The sequence below is a fragment of the Urocitellus parryii genome, chromosome 11 (genome assembly GCF_045843805.1).
Source record: "Urocitellus parryii isolate mUroPar1 chromosome 11, mUroPar1.hap1, whole genome shotgun sequence".
NCBI classification, from domain to species: Eukaryota; Metazoa; Chordata; class Mammalia; order Rodentia; family Sciuridae; genus Urocitellus; species Urocitellus parryii.
In genome coordinates this window covers 11,849,349-11,876,349 of record NC_135541.1, presented here as the reverse complement: position 1 = coordinate 11,876,349, position 27,001 = coordinate 11,849,349, and the positions used below count along the sequence as shown (strand labels likewise).

General features: G+C 53.2%; 1 protein-coding gene across 2 annotated transcripts in view; it reads left to right on the top strand.

Annotated features, from left to right (window-relative positions):
* Positions 1-27,001, top strand: part of Capzb (capping actin protein of muscle Z-line subunit beta) — a 116,476-nt gene that overhangs the window by 54,136 nt on the left and 35,339 nt on the right. For both annotated transcript variants that reach the window (XM_026400801.2, XM_026400800.2), the window contains exons 2-3: positions 7-96; positions 24,431-24,552. In XM_026400801.2, the coding sequence (XP_026256586.1) occupies positions 7-96; positions 24,431-24,552 (212 nt within the window). The remainder of the gene's footprint in view (positions 1-6; positions 97-24,430; positions 24,553-27,001) is intronic.

Below are 27,001 nucleotides of genomic sequence, written 5' to 3'. Positions count from 1 at the left end.
CCACAGAGTGATCAGCAGCTGGACTGTGCCTTGGATCTCATGAGGCGCCTGCCTCCACAGCAGATCGAGAAGAACCTCAGTGACCTGATCGACCTGGTACGTGCCTTCTTCATGTGGTTTCATTTGAGGCTGTTGCTCGTAATTGCCTGCTTTTGTGTAACTCTTTTTGTGTGGAATTCAAAACACAGGAAACCCTTTCTCTCCCGAGGCAGACAGCACCACTGGGCTCCCAGATTCTTCCGGACAGAGAGAAGATGAGTTTCATATGGTGGTCTTCCTTTGAGACCATCTGTTGATAAAGCCCATGATAAGCATTCTCAGGTTGATTACTGCCTGACCCCTCCTCCAGCTGCCTTGTCTTACATTTCTAGAAATTAGACACCCTGAGGAAGAGGCTGCAGGCCCAGCAAGGCATCTGCCTTTTTGAGTATCTCCAGCCAGTGCCTGACCAGCATCTGCCCTGTAGAGTCCTACAGCAGCCTCACTCCTGTGAAAGAGCTCAGCACGTCTGTGTGTCAGATATTCGGTTCATCCTTGCAGCTCATTGAATACTCCAGTGATTGGTCTCAAGATGATACCTCTGAATAACTGGTACTATGACATGAGCTGAAAAGGCAGGGATTTAGAAAACATCTGTAAGGAAGAATTGAAGAGAAATAAAATGAGATTGAGTCTCAGGAGGCCAAACGACCCTCCTAGACCACTCAGCCCTCAGCCCTGGCTCTCACAGGTCTGGAAGCCAAGTGTGCTCTCTTCCCCTGGTGCCCTGGGTCTTCCTGGGTGTGATCCCCAGCAGCCAAACAAGGCTCATCAGCAAGATCTTCTAAAATAGGGGATCAAAAACTCGTTCTTCTGATGTGGTGCTTTATTTAATTCCAGTGCATGGATTCAGAACAGTTTTGGTAGGAGACTGTGCCCTTCACAGGCAGCACTACAGTCTGGAAGTCGTCCACGATGCTACTAATGTAAACTTATGGGCACACGAATTCCCAGTGAGAGGCAGGCATGCGACTGAGAGGAGCTGCGGAAAGACCTGTGAGCTTGCTGTAGTTCACATGTAGCTGGGCTTTGGGAGATCAGGAGGAGGAAGGTCCTGAGATTGTGGCCCTGTGGTGTAGAAGTGACAGTCCCAGGTTAGGCAGATGCACATTTTAGAGGAGCATTGAAGGATGGAAGATTGAATTGTGATGCAAAGGAATCACTGTAAGCCCAGGGCCAGACCAAGATACAGACCAAGAACCAGCAGGGGAGGAAGTCACTGAAATGAACATGCTGTAGGGAAAGGGTGGCAGAGTCTGGGGACAGGCCTCACCTAGGAGAGTGCTTGTGCCCTTTTGGAAGCATGATCTTCTCACCTGTTGCTCATTTTGAGGTTTTCTGGAGCCATGCATTTGGATCGTTATGCAAGATACCCTGATTTGTAAATGTTGGTGTAAGCACTGGGTGGGCTGGGTCTGATGTGTAAAGCCCTGAGCCTACCAAGTGGGTGGACTTTGAGAAATATCGTAAAGGTGGGTGGGTAGTGTCCTTGGAAGGTAGGAGGGGGACTTGATGTAGTGTAATTGTCCCATCCACCCACTTCTGAATTTGGTGTGCAGTGAGTGCTTTGTGCTAAGCTACTCTCCTGGCCTCCAGGGCCCCAGGATCCCATAAAACAGCACTGCAGCGCAGTCTGGGAAGCATTGCACGTCTTCCCTTCTTGGTCAGGAATCTGGCTGCCTGTGTAGAAGAGGTGCCTCGGAAGTAAAGATGTGCTCAGTCTCTGCTCGGCTTGCCTGCTGGGGCCTCTTTTCCTGTTAAACTCTAGTGAGTGTGTGCTTGGCTGAGTCTCTGTTCAGTTATCCCTGTTTCAGAAATAAACTAAACATAAGGCCCAAGGAAGGATAAGCACATTTTTCTCCCTCAAACACTTGGTGTCGAATGGGCTGCTTTGTTCTATGGGCAGCTGAAGCTTTGTACTTTCTTCAGGATTCATCAGGATTCATGCATTTGTGTGCATCTGCTTTTATGGCAGTTTTCTTGGGCTCACAGCATTGACAGGAGAAAAGGAGAGAATCAGAAACGGTTTTGCACCAAATACTGGATAGGAGAACTCAGCCTGCGGTTCAGTGTGCAGGCTGGTGCTCCGGTGCAGGTTGAAGTTCCCAGCTGCATTTGTCATGGATGCATGACTATAGTCTGGGGCATTCTGTAGGATGCTGTCAGAGCACACCGCTTTTCTCTTTTCAGCTCTCCAGAATGTGTACCCCAGAGTACACATTTGTTGAATACATACCATTACAGTTTGGATCTAAAATGTCTCCTAGGGGCATGTGTGTTAAAGGCTTGGTCCCCAGCCTATGGTGCTGTTGGGAGGTGGTGGTACCTTTAAGAGGTGAGGCCTGGTGGGAGGAAGAGAGGTCATTGGGGGCATGCCCTGGAAGGGGATATTGGGAACCTGGCTCCTTCTCTGAGCTTTGCAGCCACCATGCTGCACTCCCCACCATGAGATTCTGCCGTTCTACAGGCCCAGAAGTAGCAGGGCTAAGACCCCATGAAACAAACCCTCTGAAACTGTGAGCCTAAATGAACATTTCCTCCTCTCTCAAGGTTGATTATCAGGTGTTTTGTCATAGTGACAGAAAACTGACGTACCTTCTGTGTGCCCTCTGCCTGGCACTTCTCTTTGTGTTCTTAGCCCATCGGATTTTCCCGATACCCATCCACCTTTTTTTAGATGATTTAAATTCTAAGAAGGAGTTGAGAGGCCCTGCAGCCCCCGGAGCCCTGTCTCTGCTACCTGGATGGCTCTGTGTGCTCTGGGGAGTCACATTCACAGCAGCACATTGAAGACGGTGCCTCGTGGTGTGTCAGTTTTATCTGTTTGAAGAGAAGGTGTTAAGTAATTTAATTCACTAGTAATCTGAGGTGCTAGAGTATAGGTAGGAATGGTCTGAGGATTTTTTCTTTTTTGTACCAGGGATTGAACCCAGGGGCACTTAACCACTCAGCCACACCCCCAGCCCTTTTTTGTATTCTATTTAGAGACAGGGTTCACTGAGTTGCTTAGGGACTTGCTAAGTTGCTGAGACTGGCTTTGCACTCCCAATCCTCCTGCCTCAGCCTCCCACGCTGTTGAGATTACAGGTGTGCACTCCTGTGCCCAGCCTGAGGAATAATTTTAAATTCACATAATAGAAAAACAAAAATTAGGGACATAGAGGAAGTTTCTTTCTTAGAGCCAGGCCATTTAGCATTAACGGTCCACCTGCCCGGGTAGCTTCTGGGCGGCTTGAAAGACACAGACTTCACCTGAGCGGGGCCCTGGGAGATCCTGTTGTGGAATGGGTTGGGGAATTGGGACTCATTAATTTTTTAATTGAAGTATGATGTATGTCAAAATGGAAATGGAGCATGGCCGCTCAACAAATTAGGACCTGGTAGAGCACGCCTCATTAAGACCACTGACATGCTGCGAAAGCCATCTGATTGATGGTGGCCGTCGGGCCTGGCTGCAGCTGGCCCATGCTGAGGGCCGAGGGGCGGCCCCCGTCAGACCCTGGGACAGACCTGGAAGCGCTGGCGTGGATGGCTTCCTTTTCTCGTTGCCGTTTTTCTGCTGTTTTCCTTTCCTCCAGAAGTTGACCTGGGCCTAGTGTCCTGTGGTGGCTGAGTTCACACACAGTCTTAGTCTCTTCCCACAAAAGCTGTGGTTTCTGGGCTGGAGATGTGGCTCAAGCGGTAGCGCGCTCGCCTGGCATGCGTGCTGCCCGGGTTCGATCCCCAGCACCACATACCAACAAAGATGTTGTGTCCGCCGAGAACTAAAAAATAAATATTAAAAATTCTCTCTCTCTCTCTCTCTCTCTCTCTCTCTCTCTCTCTCTCTCTCTCCTCTCTCACTCTCTCTTTAAAAAAAAAAAAAAAGCTGTGGTTTCTGAAAACCACTGTGGAGCCTGCGTCCTGGGCGTCCAGCCTGGGTTTCCCAAGCGGCTGTGGCCTCGCCCCGCGGGCATCGGGCCACTCCTCCAGGGCTACCTGCCTGGATAGAAGAGGAAGCGGCTGTCTTTAAGAAATGTCTCCAGTTTTCAGACTGACAGGAGTGTTAGGATTTGCCAGCCTTCCCCCTGAGGGGAGTGGCCTCGCTTAGATGTCAGAGCCAGGGAACCACAGGGGACTGAGCCGGTTCACCCGCGCCCGTTGCAGAGCGGCGTTAGCGAGCACTGTGGTGCGTGCTTGGCAGCCGGGCCAGGCTGCCGGTTCCCCATGCCAGGGCAGCTGGCTTTTTTCTTTCCGGCATCAGAGCTTTTGCTGTCTTGGGATTCTGATGCGTGTTCTGATTGGTGGGGGAATGACCGTCCTTTCCCGATGGCCAGAATGTCATTTTATTACATGTTCATCCCACTGTGCTGGCGGGAGCCTGGCTGCACTTGCTGTTAAGCTGTTTCAGAAACACCCACTGGTCCTGCTGGGCCGAGAACCGGGTGATGTGAGGGTGCTCCCTTGGCTTCCTAAACTCTGACCTGCTGTGGCCTCCCTGTGCACACTGGCAGCCAGAGTCAGGACATCTTGGCTGGGGTGTATTTTGAGCCCTGAGCTGAGGAAGGAGTTTGTTCCTACAGATCGGCACCCAGCAGGCCATCCTTTGCTTTTTTAAGAGCAAATCAAAAATAGCCATAAATCCGTTTAACCAGGCCAGAAGGTCTGCTTGGGAAGGTTGGTCACTTCAGTTTTTGATTCCTTCTCTTCCTTCCCATCATTCCCTGAAAGCTTGCCTCTTAGGTATCCCCGGGCTTTCCTCCAGCAGAGGGAAGACCTCAGAGCTGGCAAAGCTGCCACTCCTCCCCGACCAGGCCACGGGTGCAGGTGGAGGAGGCGTCTTGATGCTTCACCAGGGAGTTGGCCACTTGATCGGTGTTGGTTTCGGCGTATCTCCTTTAGCAGCAAGATGGGCCTCCAGAAATAGAAAGGGCCAGCTGGGCACAGGGATTCGTCCCACCAGCCTCAGCATACCTGAGTTTTGAACAGCTCACAGAAAGTGTCCCCCTAGTCCATGTAGCATGACGTGTGTGGAGAGCACAATGTGACAGTAGGAGGCTGGAACACAGGTGCACTACACCCCAGACCTCAGCAGATGTGAGCGGAGACCACCACCCGCACCTCAGGCCTGCTGTCCCTGGGGCAGCCTGTGCAGCAGCCCACACACCTGTGTGATTGGTGGTGAATGAAGGCTAATACACTATTAGTAGTTCATTAATATTTTGATTATCAGAACAGCCAATATTTGTGCCAAGCACTATTATTCAATTTCTGATTTCTGGTAGTTTAACCCATAAAATCTGGAAATTATCTTTCCAGTACAGCTGTATGGGTGGAAGCCTAAAACTCAGTTCTGTCTCTAGGTGTTGAGGTGTTGCTGCCATGAGGACCCCTTGTGGCCCTCGCCTTCTTGGAGTAGACTGGCCTTCTTCTTGCTAAGTTTTTCTCTTTGCATGTAAAACAGCATTTTTTCCTCTTTTATCTCACATTACCTTCTCCTTCCTGAAGGGATCTTTAATGTAAGTTGAGGTGAAAGACTGATGGGTTTGGTCAACACGGATCCCAGCATCTCCTAGGACTTGGGCACTGTGTGCCTCCTCTTCCACAGGGAATTCCACAGCTGGATCACTGAAAAGTGTGAAGCTGGTAGGATTCTCTGGGACCACTGGTCATTCATCAGTTAATAAGCTCTGAGAATGAGCGTTAAGGACTGCAGAACCAAATGGGATCCTAATTAGAATAAGTTATTCTCCATGTATGTATAATGTGGCAAAATATACTCTACTGTCATGTATATCTAAAAAGAACAACAACAACAACAAAAAACTGCAGAACCAAATGATTCTTTCTGCAGCTGTTTATGTAACATCTTCTATGTACCAGGTGCTATTCCAGGTTCTGAGGTTATAGTGGTGACCAAGATGAAAGGCCCTGCTCAGTAGAGCTGTGTAGTGGGGGATTTCTGGAGGACAGCTTGGCAGTGCCCAGCTCTGCCCTCCTGTGTCTGTTGAACAGGATAAACAATAGAAACTTACTTGTCTTTACTCTTGTGAAAGTGTTTCGGCTGTGATAGCTATGCCACCTCTTGTGTGTTTGTGCCCACTCTTTACTTGCTGCCCCCACCTTTCAACCAGACTGTAGTGACATGCACCTCAATGCTTCCCAGCTTCTTTGCCCAAAGTTCCTGACAAGCATAGGAGATCAAACCGAAGCTTCTGCCTAAGGGAGAAAATTTTCTGTTAGTCCAGTTCATCATAACATGCTCACACGAACAGGCATCTGAATATGAAAATCACGTCTTCTCCACCAAGTCCTTGAGTCTGGCTGGTGCTCCCAGGGTGGGCCCTGACTCCCTGGGACCTTGCTCTGCCAGCCTAGCACTTGGCTTTCTCCTGTGCCTAGGGAGGTTCCCTGGGGGCTTCGGTCTGGGGTGGGAGAACCTGGCTTCCACTGTCCTGTCCTTATTAGGGTCTGCCAGGAAGTTTTCTCTGCTGGACCTGATGCTGTCTCTGGGGCAAGGTCAGGGAGTAGATGGAATTATTGCAGCATGCATCAGCCCTGTCCAGGCTGGCTGTGCTGACGTTTCTCAGCTGATTCTGGGCTTTCCTGCAGGCGACACTGTGCTGCAGTCCCTCTTTGACAAGGGGAGAAGCATTCCGGAAGGCCTCCGGCAGTGCTGTAACACACTCCGCCCCTGGGGGGTTGTGGTCTGCCTCTTCACCCTGGGGTCCTGCTTTCTGAGCAACTAGGTGGGGTTAAGTGAGGTGGGGAGGACAGGAAAGCAGACGCTGGCCCTCTCTTCATGCCAGGGCTGCAGAGGACAGTGGCCCCAACTGCTGGAAGCCCTTACAAACCAGGAAGAAACAGCCTGATTTGCTTGGAAGGACCAGGACTTCCTGGGGTGCCCTGCCTGCTCTGCTCCTCTACAAATGTGGCTGGAAGTGATTTGGAGTCCTGAGGAGTTCTGTGTGCAGGACAGTAGTCCCTCATCCAGTCCCATGAAGAAGAGATGAGTTGCCACCTTGAAAACTGAAGAGTTCAGAGGCTGCTGGCTTGTGGGCCCTCGTGCGTGCGTGTGTGTGCGCACACGCGTGGTTCATTCCACTGGGAGCATACAGGCTTTCTGGGAGCCCACGGTATGTGCGTCAGTCCTGAGCAGTTCTAGAACAGGAACAGGTTCTCATCACGGCTAGGGATTCAGAGTTCTCCACAGCCAGATCTTTTAAAAGTTCACTGTCCCCCTTCACCTGAATTTCAGATGACTACCCAGAATGCTTTTGTTGTTTTTCAGATTATGAAGTTCAAAATAAGAGCTATTTTTGTTGGTCTCCGATTTATAATTTGACTCTGCCCTCTTTCATTCCCCATAAAAAGTCTTTGTCCAATGAATGGCATAGAAAGATAAATGTCTTTAATGGAGGTCTAACACCAGGTGTTAGAAATGCTCATATGTAGGCTTTATTATTAATACACACATTCCGTTTCCTTCTTTAATCTTCACAGCTGCTCTCTGAAGGTGTCCAGGAGGGTCATAGGTGGGGATTGAGGCACAGAAGGCAGGGGCTTCCCAGAGTTCCTTACCTGATACTGATGGGTATGTCCAAACCAGCTGTCCACTCCTCTGAACTGCTTTTTTTTTTAATATTTATTTTTTATTGTAGTTGGACCCAATATCTTTATTTATTTATTTTTATGTGGTGCTGCGAATCAAACTCAGGGCCTTGCACATGCTAGGGCGAGCCCTCTACCACTGAGCCACAACCCCAGCCCTGGACTGCTATTTGAAAATGAAAATAGGCTGGGCACAGTGCCACATGCCTGTAATCCCAGCCACTCGGGAGGCTGAGGTGGGAGGATTGAAAGTTTAAGGCCAGGGCTGGGGATGTAGCTCAGTGGTAAAGCACTTGCCTCACATATGTAAGGCACTGAGTTTGATCCTCAGCACCTCATAAAAGATATTGTGTGTCCATCTACAACTAAAAATAATAATAAAAAGACCCTGTCTCAAAATAAGAAATAAATAGAAAAGAGTCTGGGAGTGTAACTTAGTAGTAGAAGGACTATGGTGTCATCACCTAGTGCCACAAAAGAAGAAAACAAGAAATTATAGAGTGCCATTTCTTATGCATCCTGCTAAAATTAAGTTGAAGGCAGGGAACTTCTAAGTACCTCAGGGTAAAGGACTTTAATTCTGTTACTGGGAACTGAACCTGGAGCCTTGTGCACATGCTAGGCAAGCCTTCTACCACTGAGCTACGTCTCCAGCCCTTTTTATTATTTTGAGACTTATATTCCTTCTGCCACAGGCTCCCAAGATGCTGGAATTATGTGGATGCCTACCATGGGGCCTGGCTGAATGTAATTGTATTCCTAATGGACCAAAGAATTAACTATTAAATGAACATGAAGGAACCAGAGAGAAAAATATAATTTTAATATTGACCTGGGGGAGCCCTTTATATAAGGCATACATGCTAATGCCAAAATGATAGCTTTGACTACATGGAATTTTTAAAACATTCTTTAATTTTAAAATAGGCACAAAATGAAATTAAAGGGCAAAGAACACATTTGAAAATTTTTTGCACCTTTTGGCAAAGAACTTCTCTCTTGAAATGGTCAGAACATCATCTGAGGTCAGTTCTCTGTCTCCGTCCACAAAAGAAGCAGAGCAGTAGCAGCTTGGCCAGGGGAGCCAGGCCTGGGGCCCTCCTAGCCTTAATCCCCTGGGAGGGATTTTTAAAAAGAGGAACACAAATTGCTGGTCGCCAGGGTAGAAACCTGGACATGATCTAGTACACAGGCGCCTCACCTGCAGCCGTGGTCAGAGTGCAGGATGAGGCCGGCAGCGGCTGGGGAAGTGACTCAGGGTACTGCCCTCCTGCCGCAGGGTTCTGCTTCTTCCTGGACTGTGGCCTGCAGTTTCCTGGCTTTCTGATGAAAGGGGTCCCCTCCCCTTGGCGTTGAGTCTCCTGAGGGATAAGGACAGTGAGTGGCACTGTCTCTTACTGACTAGGAGCTTCGTATTGGCTTACTAAGTGTTTGAGAAGTCCTGCAATTAGAGAAAGGGAGGGAGGGAGAAAAGGAGAAGAACCTTTAGCTCAGCACGTTTCCCTTTAGCTCAGCACTTCTCCAGCTCACGCTCTTGGAAGCACTTTGGCAAGCATTGGTTTCCTGGGAGGGTCTGTAACCTGCACTTCTGGTAAAGTAGATTCTGGGCCCTTTTTGACAATGGTCCTGATGTGATGTTAGCTGAATGTTTTGTTTTCATAACTCTTGGGAAAATGGGGAGAAAAACTTGGCTTCCTTGGATTTTTCTTTTTTTCTTTTTTTCCCTTTCCTTGTAAACAGAGAAATGCTTTGAAACCCTCTGTCCTGGTACCTTGGATCTGGCTTCCTCAGCAGGAAGGAGAAAGGCAGGTAGAGAGCAGACAGGCCCTGTGTCTGATAAAATAACGCTGTGGCATGTCGAATGGAAGGTCCAGAAGCACGGGCAATACCCTTGGGTCTGCCACTAACTTATCTGTGCTGGCAGATCTCTGGGTTCGTTCTCCTCTGTGAAGTGAGGGCCTAATGGTCTCTCATTGTCTCAGATTCTGAGTTCCATGGCCTGGAACTAGAGCATCACCATATGCACTTTTCTGTGAGACTAATACTTGCAGGATCCCGTTTGCTGGCAGAAGAGGCAAGCCTGTTGATCTCTCTCAGGTCTGTGACCACAGAACTGCCCGTTGTGGTGAAGGAACACAGGGAGCAGAGCCCGTGGGCCTTCAGCAGCCATAGCCAGTACACCGTGTGCACATCCCACTCGGCCTCCACACCTGCTGATGCAGGAAGACCGAGGCTGACTGGGAATCGCTGCTGGTGCAGCACCTTCCAGCTTGAGACCCTGGGCGCGTCACTTCACCCCAAGTTTACTCCATCTGAAAGACGGGGTAATAAAACTGAATGTGCTTGGGAGTGCACATCGAGTGCTAACAGGTGCACAGCAGACAGTTGCTCGGTGCTGCCAGCTCATCTCTCCTGGCTTCCTAGGACCCTTGGCTCACCCCTTCCCTGTTCCCCGGCCTTGGGAGTATCTGATAACCCAGTGTGAGATGGTGAGGATTCAGTGTATTTGACCTGGGAGGGACACTACAAGGACTTCCACTGAGGCCTGGTAGACGGTCGTGAAAGCTGTCCGCCCTCATTTTCCCTTAAGTGCCAAGTCAAAGATCCCCGAGTGGGAAGCTGCCCCAGCCTCAGAGCTCACAGAGGTCAGAGGTCAGCGTGGAGGCTGCAGCCTGCTGGTTTTCGTTGTGCAGAGATCATGTAGTCACACTGTGCACCTGGTGGCCTGGGTCTTTTCCCTGCTCTTCCTTGGTAGGCACTTTCCCCCAGGGAACTTGTCCAGCTTAGCAGCTCTTGGGATGCGCTGGGGCAGGGCAGCTCAGAGTAAGTGGGTGGATGGTCGGACAGTGGCAAGGGGTCAGGCCGATCTCAGAGTCCAGGGACGAGCTAGCTGACACTGTGGCCTCACAGGTCATTTGCCTTCCCACCTTACCCCCCAGCCCCTCTAGGTACCAGGCCACCTGTGAGGTCAAGACCTACAGGATGCCTCCTGCCACACTCCGGGCCCGCCTCCTGCTTCCCAGCCTTCTGCAGCCTTCCCTCCCCCCTTCCCAGGGCTGCTAATCTCCTGCCCTGTTATGTCTTCCACATCTCTCCCTCTTGAACCCGTATCTCCCCACTGATCTCCCCACCCCACCTCCTGCTGCCAGTGTTACCCCCTCCCCTAGCTGGAGAATCCCCAAGTCCAGTTCTGAAGGTCTCTCACAGTTGCCCAGCGAGGCTCCATTGGTAGCTCCCCCCACCCCCGTCTCTCTGTTTCCCACGCAGGTCATTTGAGCAGCTCATCCGCCAACATGGATGTGGAACATACCTGTAGGGGCCACTGGCCAAGGAGGGGACCCAGACCAGGGTGCCCATTTGTTTTGCACACAACCTGGGAACAGATGGGCTACCTAGTGGTTGCCCTCCACACACTCCACTCCTGAATTTGCTAGCTAATGAAGCCTGCTGGGCATGCTTGGGGATCAGGCTAGGCTGCCAGTCTGAGCCTGGGTGTCTGGGGTGTCCACTTAGGAGCACTGGGTGTGAGATGGTTGGCTGCCTTGACACTGATGGGCCAGTGGAGCCTGCTCTTGTCTTCACCATGTCTTAACCTGGTGGCCTCTGAACCTGATGCTGACCTTAGGAACCAGAGGTTGTGGACATAAAGCTGCTGGCGCAGCACTTGGCTTGTAGTAGCCGGAGTTTCTGAGGTCACCTCAGATCTGCCCAACACGCCCTGCAGGTCTGCTGGTTTTCCACTAGCAGAGTGCTGTCTACCAGGTCCTGTTCCAGACCCTTTACATATTAGCTTAGTTAAACCACATACCAGCGCTGGGGACGTAGCTCAGTGGTTGAGTGCTTGCCTAGCATGTGAAAAGTGCCCTGCTTCATCCCCACTCTGGCGCGGGTGCGGGATTAAATGACTAACCGCACACCACAAGGTCAGTCTTCATTTCACAGTTGAGGAAGCAGAGGCTTGTTTCATGGTTGGTCACGGCCTCATGGATAATTGCTAAGTAGTGGGGTCGGGGTCCCCCAGCCGGGCGACTCTGAAGCCTGTCCTTCTCCAGCCTCCCCCTCTGGGCCCACAGCCCCTCCAGGAATAGCTTTCTCCTTGGTCGGTAGATCACCAGCGGACTGCTGACTCGGAACGCGGGTGTCTTCACAATAATTAGTGCCAGCAAGAAGTTATTCAGTCTTCGTAGGACGTAGCTTCCCCTTTCCCCGCTGCAGGGTGTCCTGTTCTGGCCTTCCATCCTTAAAGATGAAGTGCTGATGGAGATGAAGGCGTCTGTGGTAATGACATGGGACCCCGCATCCAGGTGCCACTCCATGGTAAACCCCGCGGGGGTGGGGGTACACCCAGAGGCTTTGCATCGCATGTGGAAAGGAGTCTGGGAGTTCAGAGGCACAGGGTGAAGGGTGTCTGCCCCGTGAGTGCACCCTCCTCCTTTTTTGGGTCATTAGTCCCCATCAAGCCTGACACTTTCTTCACTAACTAGGCGGTTTGCCGTCGCCCCTTTGCCACCTCTGTTGCTACCTTTCTGGGCCTGTTGAGCTCACAATTAAGGCTCATGAGAGAGCCTGTCAATCACGCACACACACATCCTGCCTCAGAGGCCTCAAGGAGGCCAGAGTGGCCCCCATGGCAGGGGCTGTCCAGCCCTGGCACCCCTGGAATTGGTCTCTTTCCACATGTTTACTGGCCGCATTTTGGATGCCTCCCGAGCAGCTCTCAACCCAGGCCACCAGGACCTGTGGCCCATTGCCATTTTTTTTAACTGAAGGCTTCAGGTTCAGGTAGTAGTGGTGGGAGTTTTGTCCTGTGGAGGTTCTGCGTGAGGATCTGACAGCAGGCCGCTCTCAGGAGAGGTCCTGAGCCAAGAACAGAGGAGGTTTGTCCACAGTCTCCCTCTCCCCTCTTTCTGGAATGTGTCCGACACCTAATTACTGTGGACTAGAAGCTGAAACCATACTCCTGGTTCAAAACAAAACCCCTTAGGAGCCTTGCCCCAGGCTGGAAACGAGGACCCTTCGTCAGGTGGATTCCGCCTCTTTCTGACTGTGGGTACAAGTCGCCGGGGGCGGCTTGGGCGGATGTGTTACTGTGGCTTCTTGCTCTTTCACCCATGTTTTTATACCTGCTGCACCAGCCTTCCTGCTTCCATACCACTTGTGCCGGGGGCAGCCATCTTTCCAAACTGAGTCGCTCAAAGGGCTTGGTGGAGGGCCCCAAAGGACTGGCTCCTGAGCCCCCTTGGAAGATGGTAACGCTTATCCACGTCCCTGACCCTAACACACTGCCTGGCCACATGCCAACCTCAAACCAGTCTAGTCGCCCCCCCACTTTGGGAGGAGGGGTCTCTGCGCTGAGCTTCCCAGGCTGTTTGAGGACCCGGATGCCTCGTATAGCTGGGCTGTGGCTCTGGAGACCCCTGCCCCCAGGTGGCAGTACATGAGGAGGCGGTTGGTAGGTCGTGAGTTGGCTGGGCCCTGGGCTGGGTCCTTATCTGCAGAATGGAAGGATGCAGGCCTTCCTTGTTCCCAGAGGGGCCATTGTGAGCCCTGAAGGAAGCTGCCCTGCTGCCTCCTGTGGTGGGGACAGAGGTGCTGGGAGCTTGGCTGGCAGGTTTGCGTAAGGGGCCGGGGGGGGGGGGGGGGTAAGGTGGGAAGCCCAGCGGGGCAGCACGAGCAGCAGCGTGTCTGTTCCGCTGGCCTTACAGGCCCTCTTGAGCTGCTGGTGCACCCGCCATTGGCTTTGATCTCCCTGGGCCTAGGCCTCTCTGGCTCTGCCTGCGGTTGCCCTCCCAGTGCCTGTCGCCGCCTCTGCAGCTCTGTGCAAGGAGGTGCTGTCTGGAGGGACTGAAGCCCTTGATTTGCCCTCTTTTCCAAACTTCTAGATTCGGACAGAGGAAAAGGGTGGAGGGTGCAGGCCTTTGTTCCCAATCCTGTTGCCTCTGGAATCTAAGATTTGGTTACCTACCCCTTTCATATCTGGGGGGTGGGGGCATGTGGTGCACAAGGTGCTTTCAAGAATAGAGCTAAATTAACCATTTTAAAGAGAGTGCACCCAGGATTTCCCTGAACGTGGTCACATCCCAGAAAGGAAAAGATCATAAGGGTGTGTCAGCTACTTGGGGAAAACCACTGCTTCCATTTCTGCCAGCTGGGGGACAAACAGGAGAGATGTCCCCTCAGGACTTGCCGAGCAGGGGGAGATAGAATTTTTGTGTGCCATTACAGATCATCTGCCATGTGTGAGATTAAGACTCACTGGAAATAACTCGTGGGAATGGCCCATAGCACACAGTACAAAGGCCCGCACGCAGATGTCGGAGGCTGGTTGGTCTCCCCGAGTTCCTTGTTTGCCATCTGCAGTGCCCGAGGAGAGTCTCCAGCCCGGCTGCTCCCAGGCCAGGCGGTCCTCCTGCTGCCTGAGCGATCACCTGGGCTCCTGAAAGGTGCAGGGCGAGGACTCGTGCCCCGTTCTTGGCAGGAGTGCCCAGCAGGCCTGACTTGTGGACTGCTGTTGGTTTCCACATTCTTTCCGTTCTGGGATTTGCCCACGCTCCACGGGTTTGCAAATCTTTCCCCAATTAAAAGGCCTCCCAGCTGTGTGTGCAGGGCGCTTCTGCCTCCCGTCTCTGCCCTTCTGTGTTTGTGTTTAAAATTCCATCTTTCCAGCATGTTTTCCACTCAGCAAGTCTCCTTGAAAACCCCCACTTTTGTTTGGAGCAAGTTTTTTTCCCTTTGGTTTTTATTCTGTTTATGTGTGGGAAATTTAAGTTTGGGGAATTCATCTCGTTGCTGCATTGTGAGGTGGCTGGGGGTGCTCCGAGTGTCCCTGCTGTCTCAGCTGGCATGGAGGAGCCTTTAAATGGACATGGAACCAGACTAGCGTTTTGGCTAATGAGCAAGATAGCTTACCCTTTAGTTCGTGGGCAGCGGCAGAAGGGATCTGTTAGGAAGGAGTCGCTAGGAACATGTGAGAATCGGGGTGAGCAGCAGGAGGCCACCGTGCCCCAAGGTGAGGAAGGTCCCGTTCTGGTCACCGAAGCCAGGGTTCACCTGCAGTGCACACACAGCCGCCTTGACCCCCGCTCGTGGAGTCTGCTCAGGCAGGGTCTGCCCGGCTTCGGTTCAGGAACTTCATGGAACCTCTTGCTCTTGGAAACCAAAGGAACCGTGTGTGGCTTCAGCTGAGGAGCGGCTGGCAAATACTCCTTTTGGCTGGGTTCTGTCTGGTTGGTGAGAAACATGGAGAGAGCTCTATTTCCCAGGGACCAGGGGCAGGCAGCATTTCCTCCCCAGAGCTGCCAGTGAGCCACCATCTTCCAGGTGGGCAGGCACCGGCCCTGGGTGGGGAGGGCCTGGGTCCCCTTGAATACATCTGGGTTTGGAAATAGGTTAAAAATATGTGGGGAGAGCATGGCACACTGCCTGCCTTCCCTAGTGTTGAGCCAGGCCCCGAGCCTCTGTCTATGGGGGCTGGAGCTGGACTGTCTGGCAGGAGCCCAGGGCTTCTGGTGGCTCCCTCCTACCCAAAAAGCCGACATGCTGACTGCCAGTGACTGGGTGCACCAAGGGCATCCTGGAATTGATAAAGACTTGTGCTGTGGGCAGTAGGAAGACCAGGCCTCCCTTTAGAAAGAAGGATTAACAGTGGGGACTTGGGACCAGGGGCTGGCCAGCAAATCTGTCCTGGAGCAGAGAGAAGGGGCTGTGGATTTGTGTACCAACCTTGAAACTTTCCAAGAGGCTTTTTTACTCATGTTTGGGAGCTTAGGTGGTCACAAGCCTCCCCTCCTTCCCCACCCTGGGAACAGTTCCCTGCAGTGCTATGCCTGTGTCCCACTGCTGGGAGCAGAGGGCAGTCAACCCAGACCTCACAGCGCCGTGTGGGGTAGAGCTTTCATTTTAGGAAGAGGATCGTAAACTTCTGATCAGCTCTTAAAGCCACATCCTGGGGGATTGAGAATGATAATAAGTAAATTGTCTAAATCTTGACCATGATTTGTGGGATCTCAAACTGAAGTGAGCCTTGCTGATCACCTCAGTTAGTGGACCCTTCTTTTCAAACAACCCTAGGCCTGGTCAGGGTCCCAGAAGGTGTGGGCCTGGCTTCCTCCCCCTCCTGCCAGCCTGCGCCACCACTGTGTGCTCACAGCCGCAGCACATCCCTCTGCCTCCGCTTTAGAGAACCTAAAACCCATCTTGCTCTGTTCCTTTCATACACAAGGAAACTGGGGGGCTGGGGCTGTCCAGTGTTGTGAGTGGTGACTCAGCCACAGGTAAGACAGAGACTTCCTGTGACACCAGTTTACTCCCGTGCTGCAGTCCTGAGTCATCAGGGTGAACAGTCAGAGGAAGATGACCCTGCCTGGCCACACGGCACACTGTCACCTCACCTGCGTGAGCTCATTTCCCCGCATAGCCCTGTGCTCTCGGGTCTGGGCCGGCCTACCTGGAACAGCCTTCTCTCTTGACTTACCCTCCCCGTAAAACACCAGCTCTATGAAGATGAAACTCACGTGCCGTCAAACACAGTTTGCGGGGCACAGCCCTTGGGCTCATGGTGTCTCCACGGGTCGTGGCTGTTCAGGTTCCCCCTGCCCTTCTTGACTGGCAGGTGCTCCTCCCGCACCCTGTGCCCCATGGGCATGCTCTGTGGCTGCACTGCTGTAGCGCAGCTTGGGTGTGAGCTTCCAGGACACCCCTGCACGCGCCACCTCCAGAGCAGCTCCCCGGGCTGGGACCGTGTCCACCCCACACCCAGCACCTTCCTCCTCTCCCTCCGGAGCACTCGTGATTGTTGATACTCCACTTGTGTCCCTCTTTCACCTTAGACTGGGAGCTCTTTGGGGGTGGGGCACTGGCCTTATTTTTAATCCCTAGTAAATGTAAGTGAAATCTTTTCTTGAGCTACAAATTTGGGTTTGACTTGCTGATGAGCCAGAGTGAAGACACAGAGGAGCCCTTGATGCTAGAGGTAGGGACACATGACTTGCCCCTGTGCTGAGGAGGGAGGACGGCCACCCACCTGTTCCCTGCGTGCCTCTGTGCCTGCTTCCACCAGACTTGGGCACAGACGAACACACAGTTCTGCTGGGAAGGAAGCAGAGATCTTGCTGGAATGTGGAAGGCTGTCGTCGTTTAGAAGTCCATGGTCTTGTTCCTAGTAGGGAGGACAGGGATAGTCCCAGGAGGCTCGGGGGACAGTCCCTGCCTGCCTGCCTGCTGTGGGTGGCTGCAGACAGTCCCCAGCACTGTCAGACCACCTACGTCCTCTTTGGGAACTCAAAGGTGCTTGGGTATGGTGCTCTGTCTTCAGACACCATCCATAGTTCTTAGTGGAAAGGCACAGACAGCTTAGAAAGGCCCATGGCTTCTTCCCCCTCAGGCGGCGACCCACCCCTGCCCAGGAAATAGTTAACTTAATTGTGCTCCAATTCCTGGGCTTTCCCCGGGGAAGCCGCGGTCTGACCGTGGACAGCAGGAGCTTCGCGTGGACCACTCCAGTACACGGATTTTAATTTCTCCTTTCAGTCTGTGTTCCCTCTGTTCTGCCCACTCTTGACCCTTCCTTCAGAAAGCTGTTCTGACCTCTTTCTTATTCCAGTCTTGAGTGTGAATGGCTGGAACTGAGCCCAGGGGTTTGGCCTGTTTATTTAATTTATCTCAGGGGTGGTTTGGGGCACCTGCCTGAGAAAGGTGGAGGGGGCTTGATTATTTCTTGAGAAAGTTCTTGGTTGTTAATGCCTCGTGAAAAACTCATTTCTAAGTAGAGTAAAAGATTTGTTGGCCAAAAACGATTTCCCGGTGTTGGCTCTGTTGACCAGCTTTATTTGAGTGGGACCCGCAGTCACAGAACCCCAGCCCACGACTATGCCCCACAGGAGCAAGATGGCCCTGCCAGGTGTGCTGCGAGGCTACCTCAGAGCCAGGCTCAAGACGCGTGCACTTGCTGATTTCTCTGAAGTGGGGAAATTGCCTTTTACACTTAGCACGATTCTAAGTAATGGTGTGTCTCAAAGTCACAGTCTTCAAATGAAGAGTAGGGCCTGAACTTCATACTCACAGACGAGCATCCCCAGAGCCCCGCGGTGCCCTGTGAGGGCGGAGGCTGGGCCCAAGGACCCGGGGCGCCCTTGCTGCATGGCCCAGGTGCACCCCGGGGGCCAGGGGCCTGTTTCTTGCCAGGTTCTGCTCAGTGGTGGGTATGTGCCCCTGCCCACATCTTGGAGAGCCCAACCCTGCTTCCTACAGCCCCCGGCTTGCTCCAGTCTGCTCTAGTTGTACCCCCCACAGAGGCAGCCCTGGTCTTCAAAGTCCCGCAGTGCCACTCTACCCCACATTCATTCCTTTTTTCTCTGGTCCTCTGAGCCCAGCTGGGGTGGGAGCCCCTTGCCTTGTGGGCCCAGAGGGTCCACACTTTGGAAGAGCTGGGTGAAGTTCAGAGTCAAGGCCTGGTCCTCACCACCTGGGGAGAGCTGGGCTGGCATCCACCTGCAGCACCTGCCCGTGTGGTTGTCATCCCAGGTGATGTGTTTCTGTGCCTGGGACCCCCGCTGACTCAGGCCCCCCACTTCCTGGATCACTTGGCATATCTGCTTCCCAGCCCAGGCAAGTCTTGACCCCTGGGTCCATAGACAGGCCAGGGTGGCCAGGCCTGCAGGCCCTTTCCCAGCAGCTTTGGGGTAAATTGGTCACAACTCCCGGGACAGTTCACAGGAACACTCGCTGCTGTGGCAGCATTTCTGCCTCAGACTCAGGTGCTTGTAACCAGCCCGAGTCTCCTTCCCACTGAGCTGTGGCACAGGCGTCTCCTACCCACCCCCGTGATGGTGCCCACGAGCCGGCTGGTGAGGGGCACCCCACGTCCTCTACCCCTGGGTGGGAGCAGCCTGCCTGTGGCCTCGCTGGGAGGCCGAGCCCAGCGGCCGGCCGCTCTGCCCTGTGTTCCCTTCCTCCTCCAGCTCCCACTGCAGGGTGCTGCACACTCTCCCACACGGAGGGCCACTGCGCAGAGATGGTGGGCCCCTCCTCCTGGAGCACCCCTATTTCCTCCCTGTCAGGCTGTCATTCATGTAACCCCTGCCACCTCCTAGGTCATTGGGGACATCGGTGTCCTCGGGTTCATCCCGCATTCGCCGCCCTGAGATGTCTATTGGACCTGTGCCTGCGTGTCCACCTTGTCTGTGGCAGAATCCTGGGACTGAATTTGTCTTTGAGGCTGGTGTTGTGACACCCCCTCCAGTTCCTGGGATGTGGGAGGGTTACATTCCACCAGGAGGTGGCAACCGGGGTTTGGTTTTTCACCGAGTGTTGTTTCTGATGCTGGTGTGTGTGCCTCTAGGAACACTCTGGTGACTTTATTTTTAACACAAGGTAAGTAAGTTTGAGGACTTGGGAAAAAATACTAAGCTGTAAAACAGAGCCCTCTGCTGGCCAGCGGGAGTCCCTGCAGCCCAAAGCTAAGACAGCTGTTCACCTGGGGCCGTGGGACCCTCTGCCCATGGCTTCCCCAGCGTTACTCACCTGAGCGTCACCAAGTGAATGGGGCTGTTTTTGATTCTTATCTCTCAGGTGGCTCTCCACCAATGGCAGATCAATGGCCATTTTTTTAAAAAAAACAAGATACAGGGTGTACTTCTTAGAGATGACTCCATTGGTCGGATTATCCGTGGAGCTGAGTGGGTCTGGCTTTTGTGCCTTTTTTTTTTTTAAAGGGTTCATCTCAAGTTTCTTTTTTCTGGTTGAACAATTTTTTTCAACATTAATAACTAATGGAGAAGAGGAAGAGGCAAAGTAGAACCATATGGCAGCACAGACACAGCCTTCCTTGTGGCCGGAAGCTTCTGATTTGTATCTCCTTTCATGTGATCAGCTCTTGGGTTAGATAGTTTGTGCAAAAGAAGAATGATTTTTTTTCAGTCCAGCTGGACTGCATCTCTCATGTCCTTTCCAAGTTTGGCTGGTAGCTGTGACTTTGGGTAACTTCTCTGTGGCCCTCGTTTCCCCTGCTTTAAAATAGGACCTGTGTAGAGCTGTCTGCAGGCTGGAGGGAGTGGGCGCAGGGAGACTTCAGCAGGGTGCCTGGCACTCGCTTCTGCTGCTTCTTATTGTTTTGGAGATGGGATCTCACCATTGTCCAGGCTGAATTTGAACCCTTAGCCTCAAGCCATCCTTGCACCTACCTCCTGAGTAGCTGGGTCTACTGGCGCCTACTAGATAAATGCAGCATTCTTTTAAAAATATTTGCGGTGCAGGGGATTGAACCCAGGCCGTGTTAGGCAAGTGCTCTCCCCCTGAGCCACACCCCAGCCGTGTTCATTGTCAGGAAGCGTCGTGCCTCTTACTCACCTTTTGCCTTCTGGCTTCTTCCTCCTCAGCCCTTGCTTGCTCTATCCCTATCCCCTGTCATTCCAAGGCCCCGCCCCAGGTATCAGGAAGCTAGGTGGGCATGCCGGTGGCGACCTGCCCCCTTGGGTGTTCCGTGATCCCTGGTGGCAGTGAAATGGACCCAGCCCTGGACTTGCCCTCCAGAAAGACAGTGGGCACTGTCCTGGCCAGCGTGGTGCCGTCCAGCAGCCTGGGTCAGCCTGATGCCTTTGGTGTTTCCTGACTGTTCCTTACAAAGGCCAGGAAGCAGTTCAGAGGGGCGCTTTTGCCCAGCCAGAGCCCTGCACATCCAAGTGTGGACAGTCAACTTTGCTTGGACCTGTTCTTTTCAGTTAAATCACTGTAGAAACTCTGGGTCCATGACACACACTGTGATTTCTTCCGCTGTTCTAAGCCTGCCACAGTGGCGGTGGGATAAGCCTGGAGAAAGAGTTGTTCGTGGTGGACTAGATGACAGGGGTAAACTGCCATCGTCTGGTTCCCAGTGGTACCTCAGACCACAGGGGGATCATCCACTCCCGGGGAATAAACCCAGACTGAACACTGGGGCCGCATGTGGGACATCAGGGTCTACAGAGCCTGCCTTGACCTCTGTGGACGCAGAATCAGCTGAGGATGAAACGTGAGAGGCACCCGGCAGAACAGTGCTCGCCCCTGGCAGCGAGGGGAAAGCCGCCAGGGAGCAAGAGGGTCCCTGCAGGCGGCTTGGTGGAGAAGTTGGAAACTGGGCTGGGTCAGTGACAGTGGGGTTCAGGAGGCAAGGGTCTAGGTCGCCAGATTAGCAAATAAAATACATGTCCCATATGACATTTGGGACATCAGGCTAAAGTATTCATGTGTATCTGAAGTTCAGATTTAAACTGGCCGTCCTGTGTTCTATGCATCAGACCTTAATGGGGGAGGGTCTTTAGTGGCAGGCGCATGTGCATACCAATACATTGAGTGAGCAGTGAGTGGGCCGGTGTTTGGCCAGAGCGGAGGGAGGGCAGATCGTAGGGCAGGACTGGAAGTTGGTGCCAGGTCATGATGGTGCACCTTTGGGTACCTGCTCTGGCACACACCTGTGGGCACACCACAGGTTCACACTTTCTCTTCCCCGCAATGATGATAGCATCGTTATTCAGAGCAGGAAAAGAAACAGGACTGGTAGCAATGGAACACGAAAACGTGGCCCAGCTTGAGTGTTTATGCTAGAAGTGATACCGTGTGGGTGGAGAAGAGCCAACGTCCTTTTGGTAGTGGGGCAGATCATAAGGCATTCATGAGCCCCGGGCCTTTTCTGTGTACTGCCACAATCTGGGGGTTTTGTGTAAATGTCTGTTTTTCTGAGATTTTTCTGAACCTGGCTGTGGACTCTCAAAAGCCTAGGCTCAGATCTTCAGGGGTGGTTCGTCTCTGGTGTGGCTCACACTGTGTTTGACGAGTTCATAAGCCGAGCAGAGGCCAGAGCCCAGGTCTATCTATGAGTTCTCAAATCTTTGCACCATTGCTATGGCTGTACCAGGTCAGGTATTTAAAATGCCGGAGTTGATCCACGCATGGCAGCATGCATCTGTAGTCCCAGCTACTCTGGAGGCCAAGGCAGGAGGATCATCTGAGCCTGGGAGTTTGAGGCCAGCCTGGACAACATAGCAAGACCCTATCCCTTTAAAAACAAAACAAAACCACCAGCACCTGGGCACAGTGACACATGCCTGTAATCCCAGCTGCTTAGGAGGCTAAGACGGAGGATCATGAGTTTGATGCCAGTCTGGGCAACTTGGTGCGACTCTGTCTTTAAAACCTACACCCGGGTACGCTTGTCCCCGCCCCAGCCCCAGCCCCAGGAGCTTCAGGTGAAGGCTCCATCTCTCTGCTGCTTTCCCGCTGTATCAGGCTTGAAGATGCCCAGGTAGAACTACGGGTGGAATTGGTTGTTGACATCCATCAAAATTTTAATTCTTTTTTAATTTTTTTAGTTTTACATGGGCACAATACCTTTGTTTTATTTATTGTTATGTGGTGCTGCGGATCGAACCCAGGGCCTCGCATGTGCTAGGCGAGCGCTCTACCACTGAGCCACAACCCAGCCCCCAAATTCTTGACAAGTAAATTTTAGTTCTTTGGTGTGCAATCTATTAATTTAAAAATAAAGCCAGTCAGCGCTTAGGAGGCCGCGTGTGGTAGAGCTCCTCCTGCCTGCCCTCCCGCTGCCTGCTCGCCCGTCTCCCTCTGTGCCCGTGTCACATACAGTGTGGGCCCTGGGAGCACAGCAGTGAACAGACCCGCAGTCCTTGCCCAGGTAGAAGTTACAGCCCAGTGAGGGAGACCAAAAAAAAGACCAAGAAACAAATAGTTGGAGTTCGTATGAATGTTGGGAAGGCGTTGCTGAAGTGCCTTTCCGGCTTCCCTCTTGGGCGGGAGTGGAATCGGCCTCTTCTGTGCCAAATCCCATGGTCTTGTCGGCTCAGTGGGGGGAAAGGGGACGGCTGCCTCGGGCAGAACCGGGTGAGGAAGCAGCCAGGGGTGGAGCGGAGGGGCGGCTTCTGCCCCTGGTGTTGCCGTCTAAGGATGGCAGCCAGGGAGGGCGGGGGTATGCCCTGTGTGCTCACCCCTGTGCCCGCCACCGTCCTGAGGACTGAATGCACTGTCTCCGGGGGGGGCCTCTGAGTCACCCTCGGTCTCAGTGAGAAAGGACATTCAGTGACTTGCCCTGGAGGGAGGCCTCTGGTAGGTGGTGGAGTGGAGGCCTGGCCTCAGGGCCTCAGCCTGCTGGAGTGAGGGCCCCAGGGGGAAGGAAGCTGGGGCTCCACCCTGCGGGGCCCCAGGGGGAAGGAAGCTGGGGCTCCACCCTGCGGTGTAAGTGGGGATGTTAGGTTCGGGCGGTGACATGACAGGGGGGCACCTGTGGGGGTTTCGCTGGCCCTGGGACAGAACAGCCAGCCCCCCCCAGACCCGCTTCTCTGAGGGAAGCTGTTAGACACCCCCTCCGCAGCCAGGACTTCGCAGGCCGGGGGTTTTGTAGCCATCGCTGAGCAGCAGCGGGCCTGTGGGGGTGCTGTTGTTGCCTTTGGCATGTCGTCCTTCCCCTTAGAATTCAGGGGTACAGAGTGGGAGGAGCAGGGACTTTGGAGTCACGGAGCCCTGAATTTAGTTCCTGCATCCACCCCTTACTTGTGTGGCCCTCGGGCAACTTAATGATTCTGGGCCTCAGTGCTCTAGTCCATAAAATGGGGGTGACATACACGCTTCACGGCACGAGTGTGAGATTTCAAGTATGCAGAGCACCAGCATGGTGTGTGACACGCCTGGCACCTGGAAGTGGCAGTAGGGGGATGTTGTCACCAGACTTGACCTTGAAAGTCACCCCATGTCTCCAAGGCTGGAATCCCTGTGAACCTCAGGGCAGGCTCCTGGCCTCCAGTTTTGCCAGGTAGTGCTTTGCACTCTGGATTTTAATGTACCCCAGTGTGGCTGGAGGCCGAGGCCAGCTGTCTCAGGTGGCAGTAGTCGTGGCCTGTCTTCAGGGGGCAAGGCCTTCAGGAGGAGCACGGGAACCCCCTGCTGTCGGCGGCTCTGCTGCTCGCCTGTGCTCCAGGGTTCCACTTTTTCACTGGGAAGGGTCCTGGGTGCAGGGTCACGGTCATCCTTACCACTGCGTGCTAAGTGACACGGTGAACCCCCACAAGCCCACCTCTGAAACGAGCCTGAAGGAAGCTGGCTCTGAAAGTGCTGCCCCCCCCAACCCCCACCCCCAGAAAATTTGGGTGGAAATGGATGATTGGGTTGGAGGGACAGCCAGCGGCCTCCGCACCAGCAAGGCCCTGGTCAGAATCGGCAGCACGTGCCCTGAGGTTCCATGGGGTTGTCCTCAGATGAGCCAGCTGCAACTCCGCCGTAGGAGGCCACTGCGAAGCCACCTTCCCCCAGCTCGGGCTGACTGCAGGAGCCCGCCGGTGGTGCTTGGCCAGGCGCCTGGAAAGTGTTGGAAACCCCACCCAGCACGGCCCGGGGGAGTGCTCCAGCAGCAGGGGCTGCTCCTCTCCGCGTTCTTTGGATTCCTGTGTATTTGAGATATTTACCTTCTTCTCAGGACTTGAGCTTGTGCTTTGCCCACCAGAGACCAATACCACGCAGCCACACGCTGCACTTCCTAGACCACCCCGGTGAAGCTGCACAGGGCTTGTAGAAGGAGGACTGTGTTGGAAATCACGCTGCACTGTAATTCAAGAGCAGGTTTCTTTATAGAGGGACACAGTTGGTTTCAGGCACATGTGGAAAAGAAAAAAAAAAAAAAACAGGCCTGTAATTTTGGCAGGGCACCAAGGGCCAGATGTTAAACGTACTGACCACAAGATGGCTATGGTTATCGCTCTCCAACCTGAATTCAAAGTATGATTTTAATCACTGTTGCTGTCTGTTCCTTTCTTTCTGCCAGGTCCCCAGCCTATGTGAAGATCTCCTGTCTTCTGTTGACCAGCCACTGAAAATTGCCAGAGACAAGGTGGTGGGAAAGGATTACCTATTGTGTGACTACAACAGAGATGGGGACTCCTATAGGTGAGCTCACACCCAGGAGTGCCACAGGGCCGCCATTGCCACTGCTGCCGCAGCTCAGAACCCTGGACTCCACCGGGCTGCCTGGGGCCCAGCCACCCCTCTCTCTGTCTGTCTTTCTGTCCTCTTCTTTCCTCTCTTCCTTCTCCCTCCCTGGCTCCGTCTGGCTCTTCATCCTCTCAACAAGCAGGTGTGTGCAGAGTGCCTCTGTGATCGCCTCACAGTCTGATGGGAGAGGGGCGGAGTGCAGGTGATGGGTGCCCTGAACTTGGGGTCTGTGTTTAAGGGATCCAGCTCTGTCAGATACGCACCTCTCCCTCCTCTTCCCACCACCAAGCTCTGGGCTCTAAATAGCCAAGGTGACATTAGCCCCTGTCCTGGGAGACACAGGCAGCCCCTGGTGACCCTGTAGCCTGTCCAGAGATTAGAGGTGGCACAGAGAAAGCCATGGTCATCTCCAGGAGAATTTGTCAGCTCCAGGAGGACTTGTTGAAGGAAGCGATGAGCTCTAGCCTTCTTTTTGGTTTTTTCAGTGCTGGGGATTGAAACCAGGGCCTCAAAAGCACTCCATCACTGAGCCACATCCCCGCCTTTTTTAGTTTTTATTTTGAGAAAGGGGCTAAGTTGTCCAGGCTGGCCTTGAATTTGTGATTCTCCTGCCTCAGCCTTCTGGTTGCCAGGATTGCAGGTGTGCACCATGCACCACCATGCTTGGCTGATCTGGATTTTTAAGGGGATGTGGAAGTTATTCCTAAGAGTAGGAATCCCTAACGCAGTCCCGTATCTCCATGCTTCGAGAACGGTGGAGGACACAGTGTGCTGCAGTTTTAGTAGAGACCACCTGGCCTCAGTCCTGGGACTTCAGCCTAGTGCTGTTGCTGGAGGGGGTGCCAGGGGTGTAAGTAGAAGCAGGAAGAATGACTTGCAGTCGGCCTGTGTGGGCTCCAGGCCAGCACTGTTCCCCAGGGCACCAGGACTTTGACAAAATCAGTTGTTGTCTCTGGGCTGTTTTCTCATCTATAACACAGTAATAGTTTAGTACTCGTGTGTGCAGCAGAACGAGCAGTGGCATCTTTCTCTGAGCATGTCCTGTGCACCAAGCACTGCTCTGAGTCTCTCTCCTGTGGCGTCTGGATCCTAGTGAGGAAGCCAGACAGCACACGCACAAGTAATACAGACTCTGAAATTGCTGCCAAAGAAAGCAGAGGACAAGAGGGAGGACAAGACGGCTGCAGAGGGAAGGCTCACCTGTAAGGAAAGAATTCAGTCACACACAGGTCAGCCGAAGAGCTCTGCTGGCATTAAGGCCCTGGGTGGGGCCGGCAGAGGACCCGGAGGCAGTGAGGGTGGGAGATGAGATCAGAGGCGTGGCGGGGCAGGCACGCAAGACCTGGAAGGCAGGCCAAGGCTTCTCAGGGAAATAAAAAGAAATAGCACACAAACTGTGGATCAGCGTAGAGCTCATCATATATTTAAAAGGTTTAATTTATACGTATTTCCTTCTTATCATCAGTGGAAGAGAGTTAGAGTGTCAGTTGGCCTATTTCAGGCTCCTGATGGGGAATAGGATGAGACTGAGATGGGTGCCATAAGGTGGGCGGAGGGTGGAGAGGGTGAATGTGAAGGGTGGTGCCAGGCATTGGGCCTGGGCAGTTGGAAAATGGGGCCACTGTTGTTAGAAAGAAAGACAGCTCAGGCAAGAACAGGTCTGGGGACACTTCATGCTTGATGTGCCCTTGGATCGAAGTGGAGATGCCAGATGGGCACAAATACACGGTTGAGTTTCCCGAGAGGGTTTGGGGCTGGAGAGAAAACTGTAGACGTCCTGCATAGAGCTGGTGACGTAGCCCTTGGCAGGTAAGTTCACAGCACAGTGTTCAGGGGCAGTCCTCGGAAGCCTTCAAGGAGAAGGGAGGAACAGCCCTTGGAGAGAGACGTCCAGTGACCGTGGTGGGTGGTCTGAAAGGCATCTCCTGAGCCCTGGCACCGGGCTCAGGGACTTCCTGGGAGAAGTGGTCCTTGAGCCGAGTCGTTTGATGGTTATGTTTCTTTCCACCGCGGAGTCCTGCGTAAGGTAGCATGGGAACCCGTGAAGCATGGGGTGGTGTCCGCTCCCAGCTAGGCTCCAGCCCAGCAGCCCCTCCAGGGTGCCCCCCATGAGGCACCAGTGGGCTCTAGGGAGCTGAGCCTTCCCAGAGAAGTGTGGGTATCGGGCAGAGGCTGTCTTTCCTCTCTCCCCTTCTCAGTTTGAAACTTCAAGGTCTTCTGTTTCCTCCACACATTTCCATCCTGTTTGATCGTTCGCTTAAATAAGATCCTTATGGTGTGGCTGCTGCCAGGAGCGCTGTTTGAAACCTGTTAGCTGAAACAAAAAGCCTTCTCGGGGGGAATGAAAGGCCTGGCTTTTGAAATCTAAGCGTTTCTGTCCATCTGTCTTTTCTCAAATGGCCTC